General features: G+C 39.2%; 2 protein-coding genes across 4 annotated transcripts in view; one reads left to right on the top strand and one right to left on the bottom strand.

The window, feature by feature from the left end:
- Rundc3b (RUN domain containing 3B) overlaps positions 1 to 16,239 on the bottom strand; it is a 158,889-nt gene extending 142,650 nt beyond the window's left edge. For all 3 annotated transcript variants that reach the window (XM_036180517.1, XM_036180516.1, XM_036180515.1), the window contains exon 1: positions 15,906 to 16,239. In XM_036180517.1, the coding sequence (XP_036036410.1) occupies positions 15,906 to 16,015 (110 nt within the window). In that variant the 5' untranslated portion in view covers positions 16,016 to 16,239. The remainder of the gene's footprint in view (positions 1 to 15,905) is intronic.
- The window catches only part of Abcb1 (ATP binding cassette subfamily B member 1), a 154,981-nt gene that overhangs the window by 37,290 nt on the left and 101,023 nt on the right, over positions 1 to 16,668 (top strand). The gene's annotated exons all lie outside the window — the stretch shown is intronic.

Genomic DNA, 16,668 nt, shown 5'->3' on the forward strand with positions numbered 1-16,668 from the left:
AGATACGTGGTTTGTTGTGTTTGACGATCACAAAAGTATTAGGAAGTGAGGTGACAAAGCTGTTGTTGGCATCTCTCTTGGCACCTATTGGAAAAGCTAGATCCTACAATGATCACACCAGTTCTACCCAAGTGAGTACCTCCACTCACCACAAGCATCTAGAGTCAAACCAGGTGAAGTCAGTTATCTGGCAAGTCTCCAAACAGTTCCATGGGGGCAACCCCCCACTGTGTAACCCTATGTCACTGCCATGGTCACTTCCTTTAGGACAACTTCTTTTCTATCACAACCACTTTCTCAGTGACACTGACACATGCACCTCTGCTAAGTTCCTAGAGGGGCTTCTCTTCATCTTCTCAGACAGGAGCAAATTATCTTTTCTGATACTTTTATACATGTTTATACTGCATTCTGGTTACTGCCTACCCCAATCTCTCTTATTTCCTTCCTACCCTTGCCAGCCCCTCTTATTCCCTACAGATCTCTTTCCAGATTTATGGTTTAGAACTATCCATTGGAGCTGGTGAGCACACAGATGTATCATTTCCTCTCCTAGAATCTGTTAGTTGTCTAAGACCAATGCCAGTTGGTGTAACTAATATGACTTCACAATTGCCATGGCCATGTCATACTTAGAAAATGTCCCCACCCTTCTCCCTGCCTTCCACCTCTACCCCTATTGCTGACTTGAATAGAAGAAAAGTATGCCATTTGAAATAGTAATGCACACCATCAAGCAAACTGACATATCTTCAAATAAGGATAACAAGGCATGCTTCACCAAGAAGCTGGATTAGGATTTAGTTTGATAAGCTTTCCTCAGTGCTCTCCAGGCAGCAGGTACTTCACCATGGAAGCCATCCCACAAATCCAAGACTAACACTATTAATAAATATGTGCAAATTCAAAGATAATGGGTTTCCCTACTATTTCATACTAAATTTAATCATATCCTCCTTTGGAAAAATAATTTCAGTCTTCAAATAATCAAGGAAATGGCTGTCAAGAGATATGATGGAGGGGCTGAGATGACTTGGTGGATAAAGTGCTTTCTACACAAGCATGAAGACCTGAATTTGAACCCTTGTACCCATGAAACCCAGGCACAGTCATACATGCCTGTATCCCAGTACTAGGAGGCAAAGACAAGAAGACCACTGGGGTTTGCTGGTCAAACACTCAAACCAAACTGTTAAGCACCAGGTTCTATGAGAGAATTTGTCTTTAATAAATTTTAAAAAATGGGGTGCAATAGAAAAGACACTTGATTTCAACCTCCGGCTTCCAGACACACACGCACATATGTGCACTATACTCCTACACTCATGTGCACATACACAATGATAAGATACAAGTAACAGCAAATGTAATACAAAACACTAAACATGATACCTGGAGATACCTGTTAAATACAGCTAATTTTTCTTTTATATATATTCCATACCAGACATTTTTTAAGAAATCAAAATTTTGCTTTCCTTTTCAAGCAATAATGTAAGAATTTCTAGCCACTGTGTATTTTATTTTAATCTATCAAGAAAAAAAAATTTGATGAAAAAATGATTCTCATGTATACCATATACAGACTGTATTGAACATGTGTTTTGGGTTTTTAAGATTTATTTTATTTTATGCACACGAATGTTTCACCTACATATGCACTGCATGTGCCCCTAGTACTGAGAAGGCCAGGAGAGGAGACCTCAGAACTGGAGCTACAGAAAATTGTTAACCATCGTGTGGGTGCTGGAAATTGAACCCTGTTCTTCTCCAATAGCAGCAACACTCTTAAGCACTACGCCATCTCTCCAGCATTCTACTTCTGGTTTTTAAATAGCTTCCATTGTAACACAGACACGTAAATATTCCAACCATCTTTGTCATTTAGAATATTGTATTTCTCATCCTGGTTGCTGAAATTCTCATAAAGGATCCAAACTGAGTTCTTTATTCATGTGACTATATAAATCTTTTGAGTTAACTGATTATTTTAAATCAGACTTTTGAGTTCTTTGTTAGTTTTTCATTTCTATGTATTTGGATTCAATTATTGAAGTATTATAAACTACTGGGTAGTCTTGGTACCTTCTGTTTTTGTATTTCTTGTGTTTCTATGTATCTGTTTGGATAGGTTTCTCTTCTGGGGCTCTGCTTAATGAGTGTTCTTCTTTTAAGACCTCAATCCTTAGTACCAATCAAAGTGGAAAAAACAAACTACCATTAACATTCCTAAAGTTAATGGTAACCAACGCAAACTTAGAATTGAAATACAGTAAAAAATATAACAAGTGACCAGCTAGAGACCATATACAAGTAACATTATATGGACTGAGCAGGTTGTAGTTATGTATTTAGGGGTGTGTGTGTGTGTGTGTGTGTGTGTGTGTGTGTGTGTGTGTGTGTGTAAAACACAACAACTAAAGAAGAAGCAGAGAGAGCAAGGATAGTCCATGGGAGAGGTTGGAGGAAGAAAAGGGAGGGGAGAAAATGATGTAATTATAATTTCAAACATAAAAAAATTACCATTAAAAATTTAATGATTAGGTAACTGGTTAGGTAACTGGAGAGACAGCTAAACAGGTAAGATCACTTAAAGCTCAAGCATGAGAGCCTGGGCTTGGGTACCAATACCACTTTAAAGGCTGGGCCTATCAAAGACAGAGGCAGGATTCTGGGCCTTGCTGGTGGCCAGTCTAATTCCAGGTTCGGTGGGACATCCCGCCCCAAGGGAATAAAGTGGAGAATGGTAGACAGAACACTTGCCATCATCTTTCTCTGTCCTACATAGTACCTGACACATGTAAGCATACACTACACATATATGTCACTCACACAATTTTATAATCTATTTATTACAGCCACTATGATACCAATAACGACAGAAAAGGAGAAAAATAATGTACATTATTAAGTTAAAAGTTAATAAATGTACAAATATTAATAATAAAAGAATGAAGTCAAGGAAGAGTTAGGAAAAGGGAAAAAGAAAAAATAGCACTAAATAAAAGAAAAGGAAAAGAATGTGAGGACAAGGAAAAGAGCAAGAAATCAAAAAATAAAGAAAAAGAACACAAATTTAAGAGATTTATACATAAAATATTTTTTATTTATGTATACGAGCATTTTGCTTGCATGTATTAATGTGCCTATGGAAGCCAGAATGGGTGCTGGACCCCTAGAATTGGGGTTCCAGGCTGCCATGTGGGTGCCAGATTCTCTACAAGAAAATGAGTCATCTTTCAGCTCCCATTAAAATACTTTTAAAAGATGCTAAAAGGCACCAGTAAAACAGCTCAGCAGGTAAAAGGTCCTGGCCACCCAACCCCGACAGAACCCACTGTACCCATGCAAAACAGCCAGATGTGGTGGCTCACCTCTGTAATCCCAGCCTCAGCACTCTGATGGTACAATGGGAGGCTGAGACAGGAAAATCAGCCAGAAGTTAGAGACCCTGCCTCAAAACAAGGATGGAAGGAGAGAAATGACTCTGGAAAAATTCTCCTCTGGCCTTCCCAGGCACACCTATCCCTTCTACCCGTGTGTGTGTATGTGTGTGTGTGTGTGTGTGTGTGTGTGTGTGTGTGTGTGTACAAATACTTTTCTCATATAAACTAAATAAACAAAAATAAATCTTTTAAAAATAAAGTAGTAAATATTAAAAAGTTTAACACTTTTTGAGACACTTCTGTATCTAATATTCGAACTCACCAGATGAAAGGTGAGGGGTTATAAGTGGAATCTACTATATTACCTCTCTTTGGCCTTGTGGTAGTTTGAATAGGAATGACTCCCTTAGGTTCATAGTTTTGAATGCTTGACATCACCAGAGAATGGCACTATTAGGAGGCATGGCCTTGTTGGAGGAAGTGTGTGATTGGAGGTAGGCCGTGAGGTTTCAAAAGCCCAAGCCAGTCCAGTAGTCTCTCTATTCCTGCTGCCTGCCATAAGTGAACTCTCAGCTCCTTCCCCAGCACCATGTCTGCTTGCAAGCCGCCATGCTTCCTGCCATGAAAATAATGGACTAAACCTCTGAATTGTAAGCCAGTCCAAATTAAAAGCTTTCCTTCATAAGGTTGCCATGGTCATGGTGACTCTCCATAGCAATAGAAACCCTAAGTAAGACAGCTAGTCTTATGCCTTTCAGATTCCACCCTGCAGCTGGGAGGAAATGGGATATTAGGCAATTCACTGGGCATGGGCTTAGAGTTCAGTCCTTCCTCAAAGCAAACAAATATAAGATAGTATCCCAGTGGAGGCAGGCAACCACTGGGCACAGGCTCAGAGCTCTCTATTGCCACAGTAATCTATATAGTACATTGTGCTACACTTTGACATGGAGCCACTGACCACCTTGCACTTCAGTCTGAACTCTCTGGTACTAAAACTGTTGAGAAGTGGGTGGAGATGCTATGAGGGACAGGTCTCTGCCCAAACCTTCCCTTTTTCTAAGACTGCCTCTCACAACAGTCTCTCAACCAAATGCTGTGCCAGGGCATCCAAGAATGCTGACTAAAAACTGCTGACATGACTGTTCACTCTTCTCAGGTCCCCAGAAAAGCTCATTCTCAAATAAGGCCTTCTCATAAAGTGGCGTCAGGTTAGAACACTGAGACAGATGTATCAATGAGATGCACTTCTCTAACGCTGGCCTCCCCAGGAGCTACTCTCACACCAACCCTAGATTTAAGGCTTATCCTGAGCCTAGAATGGCGGTCTGTCCTCCCCAGAGTTGCTCTACTTCTTCTCCCTCCTCCCCAGGTCGGGCTGCAGCTATGGACACCACTGTTCTGCTTCTCCGTGCTCTTTCAGCTGCCCAATCACTGTTTTCGTTTTGTTTTATTCCCAATGCCCATTCTCTCTTTTTCTACTCAGGATCTGGCTTCCCCTTTACCACTCTGACTCATTTAAGGAGTTCGTGAAGGAGCATCTAGTCTGTTATCTTACCCTAAAACTAAGTAAATGTATTTTCTTCTGATGTTAGACATATACATTTTGTGGGGTATATAAAATGTATTAAATTTTTTAATTGTTTTAATATTCATTTCAAAGGAATGGAAAGTAAATATATATACACAGGAAAGGCAAAATAACATGTAACTAACATGCTGATACAAACTAATATAGTAGACAAATGGAACTATAAAAGTATTTTACTAATACGTAAGATAAAGAAAAAGTATAATACAAATGTTAAAATAAAAATCCAAAGATAAAGATAACATTAAATGTAAGTAAGCTGAGAATCCGAAACAAAATCCACCAGGCTAGATAAAACACAAAATTCCATTGTATGCTGTTGATTAAGCTTGAAGGACAGTTCAGAAGTGGAGCACTCACTTAGCTTGCTTGGGGCCCCATACCACACATGAAAAACAAAACAAAAGAAAACTTTCTCATCCTACAAGAAAAATTTTAAATATAAATATCAGAAAAAGTGAAGGTACAAAGATATACAAATAATAACTACAGCTTTTTTGACAATTTTAGCAACTGACAAAGTAGACTTGAAGGAAATAGCTTTGTTAAGAGATAAAAAGGGATATATCACAATGACAAAGGCATCAAGCAACAAGGAAAAGATCACAATTATAAACACACTGTAATCATAATTCCAGGGCTGGAGAGATGGCTCAGTGGTTAAGAGCACTGGGTGATCTTCCAGAGGACCTGGGTTCAATTCCCAGCATCTACATGGCAGGTCACAACCGTCTGTAACTCCATTTCCAGGGGATGTGACACTCTCACACAGATATGAATGCAGGAAAAATATCAATGCACATAAAAATAAATAAACCTTTTATTAAAAATCCACAATTTTAAATACACACTCAGTAATACAGCAAATATATATATATATATATATATATATATATATATATATATATATATAACAAATGGAAAAACAGACAGATCTAAACCCAGGTACTCTTATATTACAAGGTAGACTAAATATATAAAAATTATTAGGATAGACAAGTTATGAATGACACAACACACTAAACATAGATGGCATGTATAGAACAATCAACAGAATATGCAAATCCATAGAAAACACATATGGAAACTAACTATGTATTATGTCATGAAGCAACCATCAACAAAATTTCAAAAGCTTGAAGTTCAGCATATAATCTTAACAGAGTGGAATTAAGTTTAAAACAGTCATGTAGACAGAAGTTTTCCTATGTCTCACAGCTGCTCAGTCCCAAATAAACACACAGGGGCTTATATTAATTACAAACTGGTCTATGTCTCAGGCTTATTGCTAGCTAGCTATTACATCTTAAATTAACCCATTTCTATTAATCTATGTATCACCACATGTCTTGTGGCCTTACCTGTGTTCTATTACATCTTGCTTCCCTGGTGGCTTGCAGCATCTCCCCTGACTCCACCTTCCTTCTCCCTGTGTCTTTGCTTGGATTTCCTGCCTGGCTATAACCTGTCTTGCCATAGACCAAAGCAGCTTCTTTATTAACTAATGGTATCAACATATATTCACAGCATACAGATTTTCATTTTAACATAGTAAAATTACATATAACAAAACAGTTATCAAGCAAGAATTACAGTTACAATATCTAGTTATTTGTATTTGACAAAATTAAAGAAAATATTCTATTATCTATTCTATTTTTGTAAGTCTAAAGTTTTCTATCTAATTTATCTTTTATCATGACTAAGGAAAATTACAATTATAACTATCTAGTCGTCAACTCCATCAAAGACCCCAGAAGGATATAATGCTATCTAAGTAAACAGGAAATGCATTGCAAGAAACTTCCATAATTCTAGAAATGACATCTGGCTGCCTGGACAGTCACCCAAAGTTCTTTTGTAACATTAGGACATCCATCTTTAGCCTATAGGTCTAGAGTATCTGGCAGACTTTTCAATGAAGCAGGATATTTGAAGGACTGCTCTGCCAATTTTGGCAAAATTCATCAGTCGCTTTTCTCTATGTCCTGAAGAATATCTGGTAGTTTCTTCTGTGAAGCAAGAAGTTGAAAGATCATGTCACCTTGTTTTGGCAAAGTCCAGTGGTCATTTTCTTATGGGTCCAGCGTGTTCAGTTTAAATAACATACTGTCAAGCAGTCCAGGCAGGAGCAGTTTCTCGCTCAAATGGCTAGTCCTTTCCATTCTGTAAGCAAACTCCATAACGAGTTTCTTCAATGTCCATCATCCTCTTTGAAGTAACTGGTGCTGCCAGGAGCAGATGTGTCTCATTGTCCAGAAAAGTCTACATTCTTAAAACATTTTAAATGCCATATTCTGTAGGTCTTTGAAGTGTTTGAAAATTACCTATTTAATTAAAATATATCTTTGTATACCTAGAAAACTTAACTAACATGATTATATGTTTGATTATTATAGATCACTTATTTTGTATTTTTTAATTATACATTATAATTTTAAACAAGGTGCATAAACACAATACCTTAAACAAGAGTAGAAATATACATACAGTATAACAAAGTTGACCTGAAATTTTTATTAATAAACCCAAATCCATACCAATGTAAAATTTTGAGATTAACAGTTGGTTTTTGGATTAAAGTAGATTTAATAATCTATCTTTTTTCATCATTTCTAGATCACATACCCATTTAAATAAAAGCAAACCTTCATAAACAATATTTTGGGAATTTGGGTGTAGCTTTCTAGACTACTTCAGATACAAAACTTTAGACTCACCAAGATAAAATAGATAATTTAGTATTTTCTCTAATTTTGTCAAATGCAAATGGATTGGATACTGTTACTGTAATTTTTACTTAATAACTTTGTTTTACTATATTAAGGTTAAAACTTTCCATTTTACTTAAACAAAAATAAAAGGAAAATGCTGTGGGATAATACTTTTGTACACTGTAAGGATTTGTCACTCTGATTGGTTTATAAAATGCTGACTGGCCAGTAGCCAGGCAGGAAGTATAGGTGGGGTGAGCAGACTAGGAGAATTCTGGGAAGAGGAAGGCTGAGTAAGAGGAACCGAGACGAGAATGCCACTGAGAAAAGGTACCAAGCCACGTGACTAAACACAGATGAGAATGATGGGTTAATTTAAGTGTAGGAGCTAGTCAGTAATAAGTCTGAGCCATAGGCCAAACAGTCTGTAAGTAATATTAAGCCTCATGGTCAATCATTTAAGAAGAGGCTGCTGGGTATTTGGGAACAGGCAGGTGGGGAGAAACTCCTACCAACACAGCCAGGAAAAGATAACTAGAAGAACTTGATCTGAAAATTAAAGAAACATTTTTTAAAAATCTATGATTAGACAGAGAAAATTAATGAAATCCAAAGATGATTCTTTGAAAAAAAAAAAAAACAACAACCCATCTATAATGTCTTAGTAAGGAAAACAGTGAGGCAGGCAGATTTCAGAATTAAAAGTGGAAAATCTCTACAGTTTTTAAGCAATAAAAAGGCATTAGCACTCTGCACTCAGGAGATGCTGAAGCAGGGGTATTTTGAGTTTAAGGTGCTTAGCCTACAATTACAGCAAGAATCTGTCTCAAAAGGGAAAAAAATATTAAACATTAAGAGAAGCCTTAATACATATGATGATATAAAAATGTATTTTTCCGGGCGGTGGTGACACATGCCTTTAATCCCAGCACTCGGGAGGCAGAGCCAGGGGGATCTCTGTGAGTTTGAGGCCAGCCTGGGCTACCAAGTGAAAGGCGCAAAGCTACACAAAGAAACCCTGTCTCGAACCCCCCCCCAAAAAAAGTATTTCCTGGGGGAAAAATATGATGAAAAGAAACCAGAAATTTGAATTGTTAGTATCTACTAAATAAAGTGAATATGTTAATAATTTTCCCATAGAAATTTTTTATTTCCACAAAGAAATCTGTGGTCGAGATTGCTACCTGGTGAACTGTCCTGTATATTAAAGAAGGAAATAGTATCAATCTTACAAAACCTATGAAGAACAGGAAGGAAAAAAGACAAGGTTAAAACTAGAGGACACTATAGTGAGAAAGGACAAGTATAGACCAATCTCTCCCATGAGTAAATATGTAAAAATCCCAAATATTAGCTCAACTGAAAGCAAAGAAATCTCGAAAGTATAACCTACCAACTGGTGTTTTATTCCAAAGTAGTCTGACATGTAAAAGTCAGACAACAGAATTCATTACATGAACAGGAAAAGGGGGTGGGCATCATGTTTAATCTTTTTTTTTTTTTGTATGATTGTTTATTTTGTTTTTAAAGAGCATTTGACAACAACATAGTTTTTGGTACCTACCTAAGATTAAAAAAAAAAAAAAAAATTCCCAGGAATCTAGAACTAGTAGAGAAGAAAAATCTGCTGCAAACGCTCACTGAAGTCATACACACTTCACTGTTTTCTGGACACTGTATTAAAGATCTTCGCCAATGTAGTAAGTGGTAAGACAAGGGATAAAGATTGAAAAAGAAAGAAATAAAATGCATATATGACTTTTGATCAATCTTCTTAAACCTGTAGAAAATCTGCCAGAATTAATAGAGATTATAGATTTAAGAGTAGTATGTTTAAAGATCAATTTTATGTCTGCATACCAGCAAAAAGGGGGAAAATACAATGGTTTTGGTTATAATAATATAAAAATATATCCAGTATGCAAGAATAAATTTAAGGAGATTTATAATGCTTATATATTCTAAATTAATACCTATTTCTGAGAAAAACAGAATATTTAAATGTATGAAAACATTTATTATGCTTATTGAACATGTATGTCTTAATATTACAAATATGAAAGTTTGCCAAGAACTGCTTTATAGAGTAAGTGCAAACATAAGAAAAATCCAAGAGTCCTATTGATAGTTAATGGTTGCTGGAAGAGGAGTGTCATTTTCGTTAGTGGAGTATCTACTGTTAAGATGCCCATATTCCGGTAAATGACAGCCCATCCACGCTCATGCAAGCAATCCTAACTAAATTCAGTGGGTCACAACAAAACAAAGCAAGCAAACAAATCACATATAAATACAAAGGGGATTTCTTGGGTAGAAAGTGTTCCGTGGGGAGTATGACAGAGACAAGAGGGTAATGGAGGCACATAAAATGAGCACAATACACAATTATACACATTTTAAAACTTGTAAAGTTTTTTTTTTTTTTTTTGAGCTGAGGATCGAACCCAGGGCCTTGCGCTTGCTAGGCAAGTGCTCTACCACTGAGCTAAATCCCCAACACTTGTAAAGTTTTTAAACACACAGATTGTTTTTCATGGAAACTGATAAGTAGATCACATAATTTAGCTGGCAAATGGTAGGATGGATGATCTTCAAATATAAAGCTAGAAAATTTTATTATCAAAGAGCAAGATGTATTATAAAGCAAAAGTTATTAAGACAGTATGACATTATTTCACGGAGAAACAAATAGATTAATGAAATTAGAGGAAGAGCCCAGAACAGAGGCAGAAGGGTCCTGTGACCTAACAAGACAAAAGTAACACTTGGAGGTATTAGACAAAATATGATCTTTTCAATAAGTGGTACCAGATCAACTGATTTTTTTAAGGACAATATTTAATCCTGGTTTCCACACTTAACACACAAATACAAATTATCTACAAATGGATTGTTGATATAAATGCATAAAGCAACACGACAGAGCTTTAGAAGAAAACAGGAGAGTATTCGATTACTTGGGAGGAAGCCGACTTAATAAACTGGTCAGTATTAACCATGAAGGAAATTACAGACTGCCTTATAATTAAGGAATTCTTTTCTCACTGTAGAGTGAAAAAAAAGTCAACAAACAGGAGGAACAAAAATGCATTGGGTAGTATGTTTACACCATGTGTACTTTTTAACATGCATATTTTTTTTCCGAGACAGGGTTTCTCTGTGTAGCTTTGCGCCTTTCCTGGAACTCACTCTGTAGCCCAGGTTGGCCTCAAACTCACAGAGATCCTCCTGCCTCTGCCTCCCGAGTGCTGGGATTAAAGGTGTGCACCACTACCGCGAGGCAACATGCATATTTTAGGTCAATGCAATTTTTATGGCTGAGGAGACAGCTAGTCAGTAAAGTGCGTGATTTACGAGCATGGCGATGCTAGTTCAATCTCCAGAAAACAACCAAAAATCTCCAGCATGATGCATTGTACTTGTAATCCCAGGGCTGGTGAGGCAGGGGCAGGGGACCCCTGAGGCTCACTTGTCAGCCAGTCTAGTTTACTTGGTGACCTCCTGGCCATTAACAGCCCCTATTCCATAAAATCAGGGTAGACAATGCCTGAGGTTGACCTTTAATTATATTTGAAATGTAGAAATATAGTAGAGCTGAATGAATTATCACATATCTTTTAGGAACTGGCCACAGAATTAACACTATCAGCTATCTAGGACAAAGATAGTTCTAAGTGTACCCAATAAATGTAAATAAAACAACTGCCTAGAATTAGGCAACTTCTAACATTGAAATAAGACAGGTCCTTCTCTCACAGAAGTGTTCACAAAATAAGCTACCCTTATGACACACAATGCTCCTGATAACAGCATCAAGAAAAGCCCCCATGATTGCTTATCTTAACTCCCAATGAACATTGAAGTAATCAGTGTATAACTGATAACAGCCATTGGCAATAGATGAGTATGGCACAATTCATTCTGCATACTCAGAAGCTCTATGAAGATATGGACTGACCCAAAAATGTTGATCAATGTCCTACTACATATATCATGATTAAAATAACTTTTGATATTCTTCATACCAAGGTATGGCCACTCTTACAAGGCATACTCAAGCAAGAAGTAACAAAGAATAGGTTACTATGCTTAAAGGATATTGTTGTCAATACATTCAGTAAGAGTTCACATACCTACATTGGAACTCCTACAAAGTTCAAGTGGAGCAAGACATTTCCCACTGATTACCCAATATCTAAAAATGCTAAGACTGCTGAAGTTTTCTCAGCTAACTTGTGTCTCTGGGCACAAATTTAGGTATCCCTTTTCCTAGTTCACACAACTATAGTGAGCAAGCCAAGATGTGAAGTGTAAAGCAAAGCGATCCTGGAAGCACACATAAAGAAACAACAGTGAAGTCAATTGAAGAAACAGCAGGCGGCCAAAACAGAGAACTTGAAACACAGTCTATGAGGCATTGAGCAAACCATACTAGGGTACCTCAAGAGTCTCCGAGGACAGCCACTGCACAGTCCATGTATTAAAAGACACAGATCCAGAGTAAAGTTATCAGTAGATATTACATTTCTTCTCTAAAGGTAGAAAAATGTGCAACCTTTTCTTTTTTTAAGCAATTTATCTAAAATGTCTAAACACTGTTTATTGTGTGTTAAATTATAAGCTTCATTATACAGAAGACTATATTCCAATAGTAAGTGCTGATGGAAGCAGTAAAGATGATGGAAGAATTTTAAGCTCAGAGTGGATATTAGTTACATATAAAATATGAGCTCTTAATTCCTTGAACACACTGAAGAGCTGCAGTACTGTTCTAACGTGAAATCATTCTGGTATTCTGAAATAATATCTTGACATATAGAAATGATGTTTCATGTTATTAAAGTACTTTAATTATGAAATCATCATTTGTCTCTATCCTGATTAACTTATTATATACCATCTTCTTAAATCACCCTTGTCTTTTTTTATCCACAAGACAGGTAAAGTATGACTTTTTTGTATGAGAAGTTCCATTTAACTACTGTCTTAGTGTTTCTATTGATGCAATGAAACACCATGACCAAAAAGCAAGTTGGGGAGGAAAGGGTTTATTTGGCTTACATTAATCTCTGTTCATCATCAAAGGAAATCAGCACAGGAATTCACACAGGACAGGATCCTGGAGGCAGGAGCTGATACAGAACCCATGGAGGGATGCTGCTTATTAACTTGCTCATAGCTTGCACACCTTGCTTTCTTACAGAACTCAGGACCACCAGCCCAGGAATGACACCACTCACAATGGGCTGGGCCCTCCCCCATCAATCACTAATTAAGAAAATGCCCCACAGGCTTGCCTACAGCTGGATCTTAAGAGGCATTTTCCCACTTGAGGCTTCCTCCTTTTCATGACTCTAGCTTTGTGTCAAGTTGGCATAAAACTAGCCAGTACTACTACTGACTTAGAAGTTTGACAAATGCTGTTTCTAAATGTGTAATCAAATTGTTAAACATGAATATTTTGGCATTTTATATAACATTATAAACTGAAAGATGAGTTAGATTTTAATTGCATTTGCCAGTAGAACTAAGGTGACAGAAATGCATCAGTTTAAGAAGACATGAGTTTGAACTTGGTGGTTCGGAGAACTGGCCGCTCTTTCAGAGGATTCCAGTTTGATTCCCAGGACCCATGCAGGAGCTCACCACTATTTGTAACTCCAGTTCCAGAGCATCTGACACATCTTCTGGCCTCAGAGGGCAATGCACACATACAGTGCACAGACATACATGTAAGCAAACCATCCATACATCAAAAAAAAAATTAAATCTTTGAAAACATACAAAAGCTCAACAGAAAAAAAAAAAGACTAACATCTGAATTTGCATGGATGAAAAATGCAAGTTAAAAAGCCCACGGGCGGGTCCAGCATGGTGCACATGGCTGAAATTCCAGTGTTCAGGAGGCAGACACATACAGATCTCAGTGAGCTTGACCAGCCTAATCTACATAGCAAGTTTCAGGTCAGCTGAGGCTACACAACAAGGCCATGTATCAGAAAGGGGGAGGAGAAATGGGGGATGCTTAATGTTTCAAAGTTCTAAATAATAAAGATTCTTTACACAAAATAGAGTAACTAAATTCAGTCTATAAATATTTTGGAGTTGAGTGTAGAAAATTTAGAGTTCTCAAATGACCTACTTTCTCTGCAGTACAAGCTATGGAAAATATGCTAAAAACTTTACTTATTTGCTGTGACAAGCACTATGCAATAGTTTTAGTATAAAATATACAAATGTTTTCTCTAACAAACTGAAGTAATTATACACAAACACACAATTATAATGAACCAAAATTCAATTCAGCTCTTTTCCTGACTATCCCACATAACTACACAGCCTAATTTCAAAATCCAAAACAGTAACAATATTGTACTTTTATATGGTTTTAAATCTACAGAATTGTGTAGTTTTATGAAATGGCATTGAACCTGAACTAAAACTATACCTCACTTTTTAAGGGAAGGAAAAAGCATTACTGTTTAAGTATAAGATAAAATATATTGAGGGCAGGGGTTGGTTTCATTTTTTTCTGGTTTTATAAATTTCAGTTTTTCAAGAACAACAATAAAGAATCACAAAATGACAGTGCAATTCAAACATTTAAAGAAAAATGCACATGCCTCATCTAGCTGCTATAAATAGTTTTCTACCATTATCATCCAGCTCATATTTGGAAACATCCAAAACTAAGCATGATCACACACTGCTTAAAGTGATCCATCACTTGAAATTCCCAATGATCTAGTCCAGCATTACTGTACACATGGGAAAAAAAAGGAAGAAAATTGGAGATGGTATTCAAGATACTAGTCAATGATAACATTATGAACTCAGTTACATTTCCACTGGATCAGCTTCTTCCAATTTCCAATGTGAAGTCATCAAGAACGTCACCTCTGCTAGAGTTTTGAAAATGACTCAAGAGGCACAGTTTAGGTTGAAACCTGCTTTGGAACTATCCTCACTTCTTTAAAAAAATTCATTTTAATAACTGTTAAAGATAAAACTATCTTGGTGGTGGTGGTGGTGGTGGTGGTGGTGGTGCATACCTTTAATCCCAGCACTCGGGAAGCAGAGGCAGGAGGTTCTCTATGAGTTCAAGGCCAGCCTGGTCTACAGATTGAGTTCCAGGACAGCCAAGGCTACACTGAGAAACCCTGTCTTGAAAGAAAAAAGAAAGAAAAAAAGATAAAACTATCCACCTAGCTTATTTTTCTATGTACCTAACTTAGAAATCTGCCTCAATTTAATAAAGCCTATCTGTCCTAAAAGGTTGTATTCTACACAGCACAATAAGTAAAGTCCACACTATTTTACCATTTATAATGCAAACTGTGAGTGGAGGTCTTCCTGATAGATAAGTGTTCATTAAATCCAACTCTTTAAAAGTTGCTTAAATATTGAATGTAACTCCTACTACATATGTCTGCAATCTGCTTAAGAGGCTAGACACGCTTTTACAGAAGGAAAAATGGTTTAAATACAGGCATAAATCGCAGAGGAGGGAAAGGTTTCATCATTTACTTGGTAATAGTCATGGTTGATGATTAAACAGTATGATGAAACAAAATAATTTTAACAGCGTGTTGGCTGAATGGTTCCTAAGAAATGGACGCTTAAATTTTTATAAGACTTAAAGAAAATATATTAGCTTATTCAAAATCAGCTCTCTCTGAATTCTATAGATGGTGGTTATTTGTTTCTATATTTCCTAGAGGAAGGGATACATTTACAATCAGGAATCATTTAAGGAAAGGCGGATCTTCGAACAAATGACTGACTGGAGAGCTTCCTAGGGACAGTGAAGACACAGTCCCACAAGCAGCACTGGCACTGTAGTTGAGCAGGCTGAAACACCCGACACGGATGTGCGTGGCATGAAAGGAGTGAAGACCACACGCCAACAAGCGGAAAAAGAGAGCGCACTCGGATTTGGGGGCGACGGAGCGACTTCAGCCACTACTCCAGCGGCTGGATGCTGCTCTCGCTCCGCCCTCTTCTGCCCAGACACGAGATGGCTCGGTCAAAACAGATCCTCCCGGCTCCACCCGGGCCCTGGTCAGGCAGACCCCAGGCTAGTCCCCGGCCCCGTCGCCCGGCCACAGGGCCCGGCTCCCCGGCGGACACGCGGGGCGCGGCGAGGGCAGAGGCCGAGCTCGGCTGCGCAGCCCCGGGACCTCCCTCCTCCCCGCGGCGCCCGCAGCCCCGCACCTGCACACGGTGATCAGGTTCCTCCTCTCCACCGCAGCATTGCGGGCGCTGAGGCTCTTCTTGCCGCCGCCGCGGCTCCCGCTCAGGCCCCCCAGGCTCCGGGAGGCCATGGCGGGCTCGCCTCCGCGCCCCCTTTGTCTCCGGCGGTCCCGCAAGCCGAGCACACCTGTGTCCCGCGCGGCCTTCTCTCAGTACGCCACCCCCGGTGCGGGAGGGACCGAGGAAGGAGCCGAGGAGCAGGCAGGGTGTGGAAAGCAATGGGGCACCCGCGCCCGGCCCCTAGGACCCACGCACGCACACACACACACACACACACACGCACACACGCACACACGCACACACACAGAGACAGACACACACGCGCGCGCGCACACACACACATACACACGCACGCGCGAGCCACCTCCGCCCTCGTGCGCGCCGCCGCCGCCGCCGTGCACCGGAGAGGCGCGTGCGGGTTCCCCGGGGACGCGGCACTAGCGCGCGGGCGAGCCTGCCAGCTCCGCAAGCCGACCCGCGCGTCACGCTCCCAGCAGGGCCGGGGCCGCGGAGGTGTGGCCCCACGCCGGTCGCACGCAGCCCCGCCCCCTGCACCTATGGGAACGAGGCCGCGCAGGAGCCAGCCAATGAAGGGAGGCGGGGGGCGGGACCCACCCGGGCGCCTTTAAAGGCGCTCACTCAAGCCCCGCCCCGGCGCGTGGGCCGCTGTCAGACCGCGGAGCCGGCTGGTGTGGTGGAACCGGTGTGCAGGCTCCAAGGCAGC

Source organism: Onychomys torridus, chromosome 3 (genome assembly GCF_903995425.1).
Source record: "Onychomys torridus chromosome 3, mOncTor1.1, whole genome shotgun sequence".
NCBI classification, from domain to species: domain Eukaryota; kingdom Metazoa; phylum Chordata; class Mammalia; order Rodentia; family Cricetidae; genus Onychomys; species Onychomys torridus.